General features: G+C 30.2%; 3 protein-coding genes across 3 annotated transcripts; 2 read left to right on the forward strand and 1 right to left on the reverse strand.

Moving 5' to 3' along the window:
- Positions 1 to 9,396: 9,396 nt before the first annotated feature.
- On the forward strand, positions 9,397 to 11,038 carry Mos (proto-oncogene serine/threonine-protein kinase mos). The gene is made up of 4 exons (XM_018550192.1): positions 9,397 to 9,476; positions 9,540 to 9,724; positions 9,852 to 10,237; positions 10,742 to 11,038. Exons 1-4 carry the CDS (start codon positions 9,397 to 9,399, stop codon positions 11,036 to 11,038), a joined length of 948 nt encoding a protein of 315 aa, XP_018405694.1.
- LOC108782206 (U6 snRNA-associated Sm-like protein LSm5) lies at positions 10,874 to 12,116 on the reverse strand. The gene is made up of 4 exons (XM_018550415.1): positions 12,002 to 12,116; positions 11,717 to 11,913; positions 11,095 to 11,210; positions 10,874 to 10,892 (listed from the first exon to the last, which is right to left on the reverse strand). Exons 1-3 carry the CDS (start codon positions 12,045 to 12,047, stop codon positions 11,178 to 11,180), a joined length of 276 nt encoding a protein of 91 aa, XP_018405917.1. The 5' UTR covers positions 12,048 to 12,116; the 3' UTR covers positions 10,874 to 10,892; positions 11,095 to 11,177.
- A 439-nt stretch (positions 12,117 to 12,555) lies between these two features.
- awd (nucleoside diphosphate kinase) lies at positions 12,556 to 14,476 on the forward strand. Its single transcript, XM_018550256.1, has 3 exons — positions 12,556 to 12,861; positions 13,821 to 13,922; positions 14,079 to 14,476. Exons 1-3 carry the CDS (start codon positions 12,682 to 12,684, stop codon positions 14,307 to 14,309), a joined length of 513 nt encoding a protein of 170 aa, XP_018405758.1. The 5' UTR covers positions 12,556 to 12,681; the 3' UTR covers positions 14,310 to 14,476.
- Positions 14,477 to 15,201: the final 725 nt, after the last annotated feature.

The following is a 15,201-nucleotide window of genomic DNA, read 5'->3' on the forward strand; positions in this document are numbered from 1 at the left end:
GCGTTACACGAAAACGGAAAAAATCGATTTTTATCTATGGTAAATATCGCCAAATTATGAGAGAAGCAGTACGTTTGCATGCTAAAAGATTTCCTGATCGTGTCTATCCCTCATTCTTTGTTTTTTTCAAATATAGTAAAAACTTTTTAAGAAACAAGAAGTATGGATAATAAACACAAACGAATTACACAAGAAAGCAACTAAGGATGGAAATTCAACGAACATTTCAGTTGCTATAACACTAAATTCACATATTAGTACAAGTTTGAACGTGAAAGTGGTATTAGTCAACGAAGTGTTTTGAATACTCTATTCCAACAAATTTCATTCCTTTCGTATTTTACTTCATCAAGAGTTACAAGATTTTTAAAATCAATTCTGTGAATGGGCATTACGAAGACTACAAGAAGATAATATGATTTTCACTAAAATCTTATTTTCTGACGAAGCTATATTTACAATGGATAAGTAAATCTTTGCAACATGCACTATTAGTCAATAGAAAATCAATAGAATAATATTCAGAGCGCTTATTCTCCTGCAAAGACGCAATTTTGTTAAAAGAAGAAGTTGTTTGTTTTAGCATGAAGCCATAAAGTATCATGCCCTGTATTCCAAATGCAGGAATTTCGAATCACTCTGTATATACATGAGAGAGTGTGTGTATCATATTAAAAGATTTAATGTGTTATTAAAAAATTAATTTTTTATTAATGTTACAATAATACAATATTACATATAATATTCATATACATATAGGGTGAGGCATTTAAAATAGGTCATCTGAATAACTCGCTTGTTTTTAACAATAGAAGGAAAATTATCAAACAAAAGTTACTTGGTTTTGAGGGGCACATAATGTGATCAATAATTGCTTTGTAGATGGAGGCGTAAAGAATCATAGACAAAGGTCAAAATTGTTTTTTTAATTGGAATGATATGTTTTTTATTTACATTCTGATAAAGCATTTTAAAATGAATACAGTGACCTATACTTGAAGGTCATTCACAGTTACACAAGAACAATAATGGAAAATAAATTGTTTCAATGCACTGTTCAAATAATTTCGTGTCTTCTCTGTTTGTTGATATGCCGCTAATCATTCAAGTGTATCACGGTATGTAAATAAACATTGAATCGCACATAGCATTATTCATATTTACTAATCAGTTTAAATTTATCTATTGATCGAAGTGCGTGTCTTGCGAAATGCGTTATACAAAAGCGGAAAAAATATGATTTTCATCTATGGTAACCTATATATTTTACACTTCGACTTTGAAACAATTTATTTTCCATTCAATTATTTTCCATTATTGACCTTGTGTAACCTTAAATGACCTTCAGCTTATAGGTCATTGTATTCATCTTAAAATGCTAAATCAGAATGTAAATAAAAAAACAGATCATTCCATTTAAAAAACAGATTTGACCTTTGCCTATCTTTTATGCCTCCACCTACAAAATAATTATTGATCATCACATTATGTATCCCTCGAAACCAAGCAACTTTTGTTTGATATTTTTCCTTCTATTATTAAAAACAAGCGATTTATTCAAGTAATTTTTAAATGCCTCAGCTTATATACATACATACATATGTACAAAGTGTTCGAAAATACAACCGACAAACTTTCAGAGATAGTCGGCACCAAAAGGATTATTTTTTGCAAATATATCTATGGAATCGTGTCGTTTCATCGCTACGACAGTGTTCGAAAAAAGTTGGACTTCGAGATATCTCAAAAAATGTAAGTTTTATAAAAAATTGTTTCAGATAAAAATTGTAGAGTGTAAAAAGATTTATTTACTGATCTTATGAGTTTGACCTTGGGTGGTTTCGCCAATATCAAGTCGAGATGGCAAAATTGATAGCTGATCCAGTCAGTGATTGCAAGATCGATGACTGATCCAGTCAGTGAAGTCAATCTCGATTTGACCTTGACGACACCACCCAAGGTCAAACTCATAAGATCGGTAAATAGATCTTTTTACACCCTACAATTTTTATCTGAAACAATTTTGTATATGACCTTATAGGTCCATTTGCAAAAAATCGTTCTTTTGGTGTCACCGATAATCTCTGAAAGTTTGTCAGTTGAATTTCCGAACATCGTGTATACAGGATGAGACATCTAAAACAGGCCACCTAGATAACTCGTTTGTTTTTGATAATACGAAAAAATGTTTCAGATGAAAGTAGAACGATTTCGGGGGGGACGAGTTTTGGTCACGTTGTTTTTTTTTCTAGGTGGTGGCGCTAAAAAGATATTAAGGTTATCTCCATTTAAAAAAAAAATGTATGTCATTACTTACATTAATTTTTTAACAATTCTGCATACAAAAGTATGAAAGTACACATCAAAAAATCAATTGTTTACGAGATATTTTATACTTTAATTTGACATATATTGACATGCAATATTAAATATCTCGCAATAATATTTTGATAATCGTACCTTAATATTTTTATGAAGAGACTAATGACAATTTAATTAGTGTAAAAAAACACATAGTTGCTTGTTTAAAAAAAAATTATCTATTTTGTCTATACATATTCTTCTTGCAGTTTCTAAGACGATTTTTCTTTTGGAAATATTTATCTTAGTTTCTAAGTTATAAAGAGCAATAGTTAACGTATCACAAGTCGAGTAATATACGCTATTTCTTTTTATAACTTAAAAATTAAGCCAATGAAAAAGCGATGAGAATAGATCATAACGGTCAAGCTGGATCTTCAGTGCTTCTATATAATTGCGTGTGAATTTATATACTACGTATATAAATTTTTAATTGCGCGCCAAATTTTTTTTAGACTTAGAACGCAAGCTCTAAACTACCGCAGTAATATCAACAGTTAAATCGACTAACAATTTAACAACTTTTGATGTTCTTTGCACATCTTAGATCGATCGTAATAACATTGAATGACATATTAAAATCTGTAAATAATTCATTTTTATTGCGAAAAATATTACCTTGGCAAGGAGTCGAACCTGGATCTCTTGCATTCTGTGCGTTAAAAATTAAGCTTCGGACAAATTTTTGCCAAAGGAAAAATTGTTTCAGAATAAGAATATGTCTTTTTTAAAGATAAAAAGTTATTTTAAATTACCTTATATATACAGGGTGTCCCCAACCTACGAGATTACTTCTTGTAAACAGGTAAAGCGAAGTGAACTAAAAAATTCACTGGAAAACGATTTTACATTGTTTACTATTTTACAATTTTAGCAATACTTCAGAAGATATTAATTTCTAAAAATCACTGAATAATCACGTATTCCCGCGGACGCCATGTTTATGCCCATTAGTCGCAGTCGCTTGTTGCTTAGGAACTGCTTGGAAGGCGTGCACTGATGACCATGCCACACAAAAAACTTAAAGCAATAAGACATAAATAGTAAGGAAATCAACATTATTCGTTGTCTACAATGAGCAGTAGCAGTAGTGGTGGAGACTGTAAAAGTAAGAAATTGACCAATCATAGTAAAATGTAGGAAAAATACTCGACTATGATTGATCAATTTCTTTCTCTTGCTTTTTACTTCGTGCATTGTAGACGACGTATAAAGTCTATCTACAATGCCGTAAGCCATAAAAATTGATCAATCGTAATCGAATATGAGGAAAATAATTAGGCTTTAGATCGATTGCTTACGTTATGGCCTTACGAACTTTATTGTAATTGATCGATTTGCTTACTGTTTACATTTTGTTGCTTATGTTTTTTTATATGTCATGGCTCTAATGGTAATTCTACAATGTGCTCTTTGTTTCCTGTTTCTTGCTGTTCGTCTCTTGACCACTCGCCTTTTTTTGACCCAAAAGCAAGAGACAAACAGCAAAAAACAGAAAACAAAGAGCATTAGGTCTGTTTTTTGTTTCTGCACTGTCTGAACTAGTATGTACACACGGTGCAATAAGGTAAAATGAAACAAACGTATTTACTTTGTAGAATTACCATAAGCACCATAATTCAAGAGGTACACCTATCAAATACCAAGCAGTCCTGAGATTCTCCGCACAACAAACGACCTCCGATCACAGGGCGTATACTTGGCTGGTAGTCCACATGAATACGTTCTGTTATTTCGTAATCTTTAAAAATTAATATCTCTCCTAAAGTATTATGAAAATCATAAAATAATAAAGGATTTTTCGACTCAGTTTAATTCGCTCTACTTGGTCACGAGAGGCAATCCTGTAGGTCGCAGACAACCTTTCTGTTACATATATATATATATGTAATAGAAAGATTTTTCAATAGGCATTAGACTTAAATTTCGTTTGCACCAATTTTTTATTCTTTCGTTACGTAATTTGTTTCCATAATTTTCATGATTTTTGAAACACATATAAAAATTTACTTTTGTTAATTATAATTACATCTGCTTATACATTTCAATTATTTTTTAGTATAAAATTATGTAAATAATCTAACCGTATATTTTGAAATGATTTTATTACCCACATATGCTTTACAACATAATACCTTCGCATTTTTAAAATTAAGCGAAAAATTTGAGTGCCTCTGAGTGCCTGACGTTTGCACTTATAACGATGCAATACTCATTATCAGTATCAAATTTACACAATATAATGGCACATGCGTAAGGATAGTGCCAAATCAAAATGTTACAAGGACAATCCTTAATTAGTAATAATTTCCAAGAAATAACGTTTTCATAAATTGTTCTTTCCTTTCATGAATATATATGTACATACGTGCATATTCATGAAAATATATGTATGTACAATACATGTATATTCATCAATAAAACAGTATATATAGTATAATTTCAAGGTATTCTCTTACTATTGTTTTTACTTTTTATTTCATCTAAGCTGTATTTTATAACATACAGATAAGTGTAAAATTTCATTTTTATCCTGTAATGCTGAGCACCTTCGTGGTTTAGTATCAATTCATATTGTTTGTTATTTTCAACATTTAATAAAGTTATCTTTTCTTTCGCCATTTTCTTCCTGGGACTGCTGCCTCTTTCCAGCTACAAATAGCCGCAGTAGCAAGTAATGACAAAATCTATAACGTCATTATTCCATCGCAGTGCTATCGTAGCTTACTGTGGAATTTTGGAACAGGCTTTACAGTGCTGCCAGTACTGGCAGTGTGTTACAGAACGCAGCCACTATAGTATTTCCCTAGTTTTTCGTATGCGATATTTTTCAAGAATAGAGTCCCTGATCTCTCTGTGTTGGTGAACGTTTTCTGCCACTGAGCAAAGTTATTAATTGATCATTGATAACGTTACTATAGTACGTTGTCGATTAGTCATTTATCCGACATCGATAAGTATAATGTTGTAAATAAATAATGTCATAATTAGTTAAAATATGACGTCATTATTACATCTTAAATAGGTCATTTGATGTCAATAATTCAAAATGATGATTAACTATCGATGTCAAAATGATTACAGCTAGCTTGTTATCTGTGTTTTTTTCGGTGACGAATGAATAACGACGTTACATTTCCTTTTGAAAATGAGTAACGTTAATGGCAAAACGGTTAAGTAACAGTTTTTTGAATAACAACGATTTGACTGATCATTATTTTCATCGTTATTTTATTTCTAGCGTACATGTTAAGCGCATTAATGCCCATTTCTACCAATGCAGATTAATTTTAATCTTATAGTTCAATTTGCTCTTCATCTTTTTCTAATTCTAAAAATTAGAAAAAGATTAATAGTAAGTTAAACCGAGATTAAAGTTAATCTGCATTGGTGGAAATGGGCATAAGAGCGATTTTTACCAATAATCGACGATTAAATCAATCAGCAGAGTAGCCAACAGCAAATCTATAGCGTTCTTTCTTATCTCATCTTCGTGATATTGGACACAAGTCATATTAAATTTAATCATAGCATCTATCAAATCATTAAATCAATCATCTATTAAATCATGTTTTTCACTATCCGTAAAATTTTTTGCTCGTTTTAATTTCATATTTTTGAAATATTAGTTACTATTATAGACAGACGATATTTATTACTTTTATCACAGTTAAGTAGGAACGCAGAGATACAAGTATATCATGAAAAGATAAGGTTAAGAATGATACGCAGTCTTGTTGTTGGCTACACTGCTGATTGGATTAATCGTCGATTAAGTTAATCGGCATTGGTAACAGTCGCCCAAACCAATAAGATTGTTCAGTTCAGCTAAATGCTTTAACAAGTGCTTCCGCGTTCTAGTGCAAAAGTTAAAAGCCTTAAACTCGTGCAAAGTTTATGTAGGCGCTGAGCATATTCCCTCTACAATATAATAAAGAAAATTAAAAATTGACTTATTTGTGAAATTTTATGTGCGCGTTTAATATTTCCTTACGAAAAGAAATTACTTGCATGAGCACTATTACACTATTAGTGTAGTAGTAAATTCGACCACTACCGCACTGCTATACTACTGTATTATAGCATTAGTAGTGCTAAATAGTGTCACGTACCACGGCTGCGAATTTCGCTAAATATTTAAAGAAATAAAATTAATTAATCCAGTTTTATTTTGCTAAAATAAATATTACTGATTAGTATATATATCATATTTTAGAAGACACAATAAAATTATGATAAAAAATAACATTCTCAGTAATTAATTTTTTGTTACTCTCAAGCAGTCACCCATCTTAAGTTGTATTACAATACAGCATGCTTGATTTCTGTGATGAAAACTACTTCTTCACAATGATCCACGAATATCTATGATGTTAATAAATATATAATCATAACGTATGATACATATAATTAACGGTATCATAAAAAAAACACGCATGGAAAAAAATAATTAATGTTAAATATAATTACAACACCTAATAAGAACATACTTAATACCATATTATACGTCTTCTCACACGTATTAAAATCATTTAGATAAAAAATAAATGTATAAAAACTAATTTTCATGTATTTGTGACAATCTTGCAACACTTTTGACGAAATGTTAATATTTTTAATACATTTTTGGAGAATTATTAGCTGCGTTCAGTAACGTAAATCTGAGGCGTCGGAGTGTTCTTATATTATAGCAGCTATAATATAAGAGCACTCCGACACCTCGGATTTTCATTGTCGAATGCAGCTATTATAAAGTTTATACACAAATTTGCGAAGAAATTTTAGTTTAACTCCAACAATTTTTTAGTATTGTTACTGAAAAAATTATTTTCAGCGAAATTTAAATTAAATTCAGGGAAAATTCAATAAAACTTTCAACAAAATTTTCCGGATTTTGATTTAAATTCATTGATTTTTCAAGATTTTTTTTTGGAAAAAAATCACTTTTAAATATATCAGAGAAATTTTTAACAAACTTTTTTAGCAAAAAAATTTTGAACAAATTTGCGAAAGAATCAGTTCAATTTCGATGTTTTTTTATTATTTTTGCTGAAAAATTCACTTTTAGCGTAATTTCAGTCGAATTTCAGGAAATTTTAATTTTTGCTAATATGTGAATTATAACAAAATTTTTGCAAAGTTTCAGCAAAATTTTTCTATCAGAGAATGAACTTATATTTTTGTGTGTATGTGATAAGTATGAATTATATGATATAGCATCCTATTCTATAACTTTAACGATATTATTTTACAGTTGTACGTCGTTAAGATTGAGTTACAGAGTAGAATCCAAAATGTCATAAGTTTGATAATCGAAATAATAAATTTGTATTTTTGTGTGCGTTTAAATTCTTCTATTTAAGATACCTATAATATTATAATATAAATGTTATTATATTTATTTATCCTATATATAATTTTATGAAAAATGTATTTAGGTAGCAAAAATAAAAAAAATGCTGAAAAATATATCCAAATAAAAAATTTTAACTTTGAAAGGAAAAAACCATTATTTCCCGAGTTTTTTTTTTATCCAAAAATTTTAGGATTTTTCCTTCGTTTACATCTCTATAAATATCTCATTTTTTTGTCATATACACTAAGAAACATTGTGGAATTAGTTTTTCAGATTTTGGCTCAGAGAAATTGTGACCATTTTCAAATATTTTTCTCTTTCAAGAACAATATATAATAAATAATACAATAAATCAAGAACGAAAACTTCATTATTTATGTAACCTGTAATACAATTAAGCATTGTTCATACCTTTACTATATGATATAGAACAAAAAATATATATAACATTATTGACAAACTAAACTATCACAGTAACATATTACGAGTTAAGGGGATGCTGGAGTTATCGACGGAACGCTCATTTCATTCTTCTCATGCCATTTCGTTTTCTTTATACAGAATAAAAATTTCTTTTCCAGAATAAAAAAAAACACAAATAAATGCGGAAAAACCGATATGAGAATCCCCCAAAAATTGTGAATTACAATTTTCTGTTACCACGTAGGTTTTTTTCTTTCTTCACATATACAATATATAAACGAATGCAAACATATATTCAAACAAAAAATACTTTTCCGTATTTGACTAATTTATAAGAATATCATGATACCTTCAAATTATGATTTTGAAGCTTACAAGAAAAATGGCATTAGAAATACGATTTGAGTGTATATAATCTCACATTTAAGAGATATGTAGGATATAGCAGATCAAGAAATGTACGTAACGTTTTACTTAATGGCTTATTTAATGTACGTTTTACTTAATGTATGTAAATATTTTTCTTGAAGTATGTAATATTTTAATTGAGATTAAAAATCTGTTTCATCGATATCGATTAAATTCGGCCGTTTCTCCAGCATCAACTAACAATTTAACAATTTTTGATGCTCTTTAGATCAATTTTAATAATGTTGAATGACATATTATAATCAGTAAATAATTATATTGCGATTATATCTATAATATTATTAAAAACGTCTGTAAAATATAAACATTTAATAAATTTATTTTGAGCTTGTGAAAACCCGGTTGAGACAATTGCTTCAGGAGTGATAAAAAATACATACTAATATTGAAGAAAATTGTTGTTGCATCGAGTTTGCTATTTGAATTTACTATTTTAAGATTTTTCATTCTATAATTTCCAAAAAAAATTGCTAAAAAAATTGAAAATATCTTTTTTTAAAGTCTTCACAAATTTTGAATATAAAAAATTTTTTAATTTATCTAATTTATAAATATAAAATTCTTTAAAATATTGGGATATGAGAATTTTTTCGCTGGAGGAAAAGGGACATATAGCTCTATAATTGTAAGTAGAAAACTTTCCCTCAGTGCCTTCAGTGTTTGTATACAGAGAACGGACTTTTATGAGTCCTACGTTTTGCTATATACTCGATACAGATATATGATTTCATCATTTTTCTATACGAAAAATATTGAAAGAATTCAACATTTGTTCTTTCTACTACTAAAAGATTATTTGTATTATAAATATCGTAATCGTTATCTAAATGGCTTCACCGCGAAAATTCGTGTCCATGCTAAAGCATCTGTCACCTCGATCACTGGAAAGTGCTACATCGAATGTTAGGTAAGAATAGTTAGAATTTTTGTTGTTTAAACTAAAGTCCACAAACGAGTAATAATTTATCAGAGCACGTCCAAGTCCAAAAACTCCAAACATTTGCAAAACAAAGATAGAAGATGAAAAGCTGTTGTCACCGTTCAATATTGATACTCCTAACAGAGTTAAACTACTCAGGAACGGTCTGCCAAGGGAACATCGTTCTGTGCTTGGAGCGGGTGCTTTCGGTACCGTCTACAAGGTACTTTATAAAGGTACTTTACTGTAACTTTTCTTAATCAATTATGTTGTAAAAAAAAAAGTATATATATTAGAGGTAATTGCATGAGAAGCAAAAAAGAATCCATAAATAAGATTTATTACTATCGTCATGTTTCTCAGGAAACCAAATGGCAGCCAAAATAATTCCACGCAAACAAAACGACGATGAAATAATAAACTCGGAGAGACATGCGACTATTTTGCGACACGCCAACATTGTGAAAATATTGAGAATAGAACAGGGCAGTAACTTGTCACTGATAACAATGGAACTATGCGGCACGTCATTGAAGGACAGGTTACAGGAATCGGCACTGTCGAAAGAGAAGCGTGTCTCAATCTGGAAAGACATCGCTAACGCGCTTCAATTCTGCCATGATTCTGGCGTGATACATGCAGACGTTAAAGCAACCAATATTTTAATGGCAGCTAATAGTCAAGCTAAGCTCACCGACTTCGGTAGTTCAATACTAGTCGATGAACCGCATGTTTCAATCAAGCTGCGAGTACGCACGCATATACAACTCATTGAATCTTTACTCAAAAATAATTTAATGAACTTTCTAACAGAATTACAAACACATGCAATATAGTTCTTGTAATATTTTTCATATATCCATACATATATATACGTATATACTCATTATATATGTGTTTATATGTAATGACAAGATTTCTACTTTTGGCAAATTCAATCACTCACACTACACTGAATTAGTATACATTAAAGTACATATTAAAGGCTTCTTTATATAAGTATATAAATGACATAATATAACCAACTTTAACAATAAAATAATATAACATGTACACTGTTAAATAATGTGACAATATATTATATCAATTAGATATTTAATGGTTTAAAATGTTCATATGCTTATAATGTACATTTACCTTAATTTTATCAATTTATATAATAGCTTTAAATATGCACTAATCTAATGTAATGCAAGTGAAAAAAAATGTTGCTATTTAATTTCTTTTCCTAAAACCTCATTTCTTCATCACAGGGTACACCAGGATATGCAGCACCAGAAGTGCTTCGAGGAGATGTACCTACATTTGCTATTGATATTTATTCCCTAGGAATTGTAGCCTGGCAAATGCTCTCTCGAGAAGTACCTTTCCAAGGATTACATATGCATACTATCATATATATTTCTGTAAAAGGAACACGTCCTGAAGATAAAACTCTCGATGACGAGTTTGATGGAAAATATAAAGAATTATTCAGAGCCGCATGGTCCCAGAATATTGCAGATAGACCTTCGCTCCATGAAATAATCAATAGACTTAATCTTTTGTAATCAATAGTTAATGTTTATTTGATCAATTAAGCTTAAGTTTATATAAGAAATCTTACTTGCGATAAGTAATGAGGTTAATGCTTCATTACAATCTTATCAAGGAAATAAATCTGGTGTGCTCAGGATGAGTTTAAAAGTCTTATGTATCCGGCATCTCACCACCAGGTACTAGCTGTAGCAAAATAAAAAAAATTTTAAAATTAAAATTTTACTTTCCAATTTAATCATGTAAAAAATTATGATCTATTAGACATGTTGTCTCTCATAATTATTAAGCTGATTCTATAATGAGTTGGTAATCAGAAATATAAAGTTTTAATCGGTCCTAACCTAAATAGATGATTGATTTTTTGCACCTACAAATAGTTAATTATACAGCGAGGCATTTAATGGAAAGGAATAAAGTTAAATTAGTCAGTCTTAAGAAAATTAATAGCCTTAGAATGCGTTTCTAAGGCTATTTAACGCTCTCTCTCTCTCTCTCTCTCTCTCTCTCTCTCTCTCGTGGGTATCGTTTGTTCATGTTCAACATTTGATAAACAAAGATAAAATAATTTTATAAGTGTTGAATCATAAAAGTTGGCTGTTGGCCAACTTCACCGATTCATTGATAAGACTTTGATCTACCGACTTATTATTGAATCAGCATTAGATATCACCAATATTAGCGATGATAACCATAGTAATATTGCTGCCGTTAAGAAGAATCTGGTCCAACTTCGTAACTCTGCGGCCTTCTGGCGTTGCTTCACTTTCCGTTACATCTTCCAGCAACATGTTGACGAAATCGTCAAAACCTTGCAAAGTTCCTACAATCTCCTTATCATTTTTCATAATAATGTGTATCCGAGAACCGATACACTTGTCAACTAGTTCTAAAAGTAATATAATTTATTCGCATAAGATTATAAATATTCAACAAAAAATTATTGATATAATTTAAAATATGAACAATTCAATTACCCAAAGGTAATAGTGTAGATGGATTGGTACTAACTGAAGTAGTCATTACGATTTATATCACGAAATACTCATCAACATTAATGTTATCAATAGTCATACCACAGTATAAACACCGAGATATTATAAAGCTGGAACAAGCTGGAAACACACAGGCTGTGTTCAAAAATTGACTGCCAGCACTGAAAATCTATAGTTTACGTCACGAGCACTATAGGTTTTCAGTCTGGCAGTCAATTTTGGAACACACCCACGATAGAGCGAGACAGCGCTGTCTCGCTCGCTCTCGTGGTACGTAGTTCCCGCAACTCGAAAATGGACGTAGGTGCCGCTAGTGTAAAGCATTATACAGGAAAAAGACCGCCATGACCGTTCTCAGGTCTCTCTCTGGTAAAATTCTTTAATATGATTGGTCTTGCCCTTATTTCTTCATTAGATCTAAATGTATAAGCCAATTATATTCAAGAATTTTACACAACAGTTGCAAAGCTGCTTTTTCTTCTGAACATACCCCGTGGGCGCTTTGACATGCTTTGAACTTTGAGCTTTAACCACTGTGCCGGTGCCGTCTATGCTTTGCGGGAGCCATTAACGAATTAAGAAAGAGACTACTTGCTTCTTGAACGTAGACTTTACAGTGCTTTGCGGCTATTTACGCATATTTACGGCACGTTGGTAATCGCATGTTCTTATGTTCTGTTTCGATTTTGATACTGGTTATCTATAAATTAATTATGACGGAAAACAAGGAGCGTACTTTTCTCATGGTTAAACCAGATGGTGTGCAGCGTGGTCTTGTTGGCAAGATTATTCAACGATTTGAGGAAAAGGGTTTCAAACTAGTGGCTATGAAGATGTTATGGGTAAGTGATGTTTCGTGCGTATTTCATTATGCTCGTACCCTAACTTCACACAATTCGATCAAGAACTCGCGAATATGCTAATTTGGCTCATCTCGATTAACGTATCGAGATTATACTTTGTAAGATATATCAGTTATATTGGATTTAGAATAAAAATTACTAATTTTACTTTTTATTTCAATATTTCATATGTAATTCAGAATATTTTAGTACCTCTGAATATCGAATAATGACGGTATTCAAATCTTATTCTTGGATATTTAATTAAATTATTATAAGTAAAATTGGCCTTTTGTGAGAACCTTTAATACTTGTGTAGAATATTGATACGTATAGCAATCCTAATTAGTGCAGTGACCTTGATAGTCAAGTATAGATTGATTTGAAGTATGTTTATTAAAAATTGATGCAAATAAATACATGAAGCATATTTTGTGTTATTCTATGTATAAAATTGATATATGAAAAATAAATGTTAATAGATGTTTAGTGAAATAGATTATTCAATTATATTTTCAAATCAGATTTTCTAAAATCAGATTAATTTTCTGTTGGTTCAATTTTTAATTTGATTTTTTAAGTTATATTTATGATTATTAATGAAGGAAATAACTATTGAAAGACTTCAATATCTAAAAAATATTAAAGCAAAATCTAAAAATATTTTAATGATCTTTCATACAATTAAGTGCTTATAAGCATAATAATAAGTTAAGAAAATTTAAATATGAAATTTTTGTAAGGAATATTCCTAAACAACATAAAAATTAAAATTATAACACAAGACGTTTTTAAGTTGACTTTTAGAATTAAGAAATGTTTTATGATTTGATTTTAGTCACTTTTTGTCTGGATAGTTTCTAATTATTTCTTAAAGTGGATTATATCTTTAATAGCCTTGATTTTTTTAAAATACAGCCATATTTCTCTAAATTGTACGCCATATTTTTATGTTATAGCCTTCTGAAGATCTCTTGAAGAAACATTATGCTGATCTGGCATCAAGACCTTTTTTTCCAGGTTTGGTCAAATATATGAGCTCAGGACCAGTTGTGCCGATGGTGATTTTCTTATATAATAAAACAATAATATTATTGATATTGTATAGTAATAAATTTTAATCATATTAATATTGACTCAAAATCAAATATCAATAATATTTAATCAAATAGACTTAGTTTACGTTAATGTACATGTTTATAAAATTTTTGTTTCAGGTCTGGGAAGGCTTGAATGTTGTAAAGACTGGCCGTGTAATGTTAGGTGAGACAAATCCTAAGGATTCTGCACCAGGTACAATTCGTGGTGATTTTTGCATACAAGTTGGACGCAATATTATTCATGGATCTGATTCTGTTGAATCTGCCAAAAAGGAGATTGACCTCTGGTTTGGTGAGAAGGAAGTAATTGACTGGACACATGCATCTGAAAAATGGATTTATGAATAAGAATTTGTTTTTTGGAAACATTTTCTCAGAAGTTTTTCTATAGTGTCTCTATAAGCATTTCCTTAAAGAGAGTCTTCCGAAGGCTACTGCTAATGGACCAAACTTTTTAGCACAGCTGAGGTTCAAGAAAAACATCTGATATTTGTAAGGAGTAAATAAAAATTGCTAAACTCTATCAAAGGTTTTTAAAATATAAAATTAGAATTGTAAGATAGAAAGTTATTATTTTAGTTACTAAAATAACTTTTATTGAAATTTGGATATGATAAATATTGTAATAAGACTTGAAAGAAAGATATCGTTATCAGAACTAAAAGGTTAATTAGTTAAATAAAATTGAAAAAGTAAGTGCTCTTCATGTCAGCAGTAGATTCAAGGTGTTGGTAAAAGCTGTCCGTAATTCATTGCTTAATAATGGCACAAAGATCTGAATATGGCACTTTCAAGTTGGGTTCAACACCCTGATGAATTGCTCTCTTAGCAAGCTGATCGATTTTTTTATTACCTGCAATATCCTTGTGAGAAGAAATCCATATGAATTGAATTCGCATACCATTATTTTCAGCTTCTTTAAATCGTGCCTTGAAGATAATTGTTAGTGTGATTGAGATCCCTTGATAAATTCCAACACACTTTTATGATCAGTAATAATAGTATTATAAAAACATTGTGCAGGCGCAGATCGAGATATAGTTATAGCAGAATAAATAACATAAGCTTGAGCAGAAAAAACAGAAGTATACGAAGAAAAAAAACTTATACATAAGCTGCACATGCAACTCAGGGGAGAAGACCGTGAAGTTAGTTATTGTTAAGATGTTATTACACAAGAGCATCGATCGTCGAGCATTGTGAGCTTACTATTTGCTAAAAACAGGTTACATAATCAAAA

The sequence above is a fragment of the Cyphomyrmex costatus genome, unplaced genomic scaffold (genome assembly GCF_001594065.2).
Source record: "Cyphomyrmex costatus isolate MS0001 unplaced genomic scaffold, Ccosl1.0 scaffold97, whole genome shotgun sequence".
In the NCBI taxonomy this organism is placed as follows: domain Eukaryota; kingdom Metazoa; phylum Arthropoda; class Insecta; order Hymenoptera; family Formicidae; genus Cyphomyrmex; species Cyphomyrmex costatus.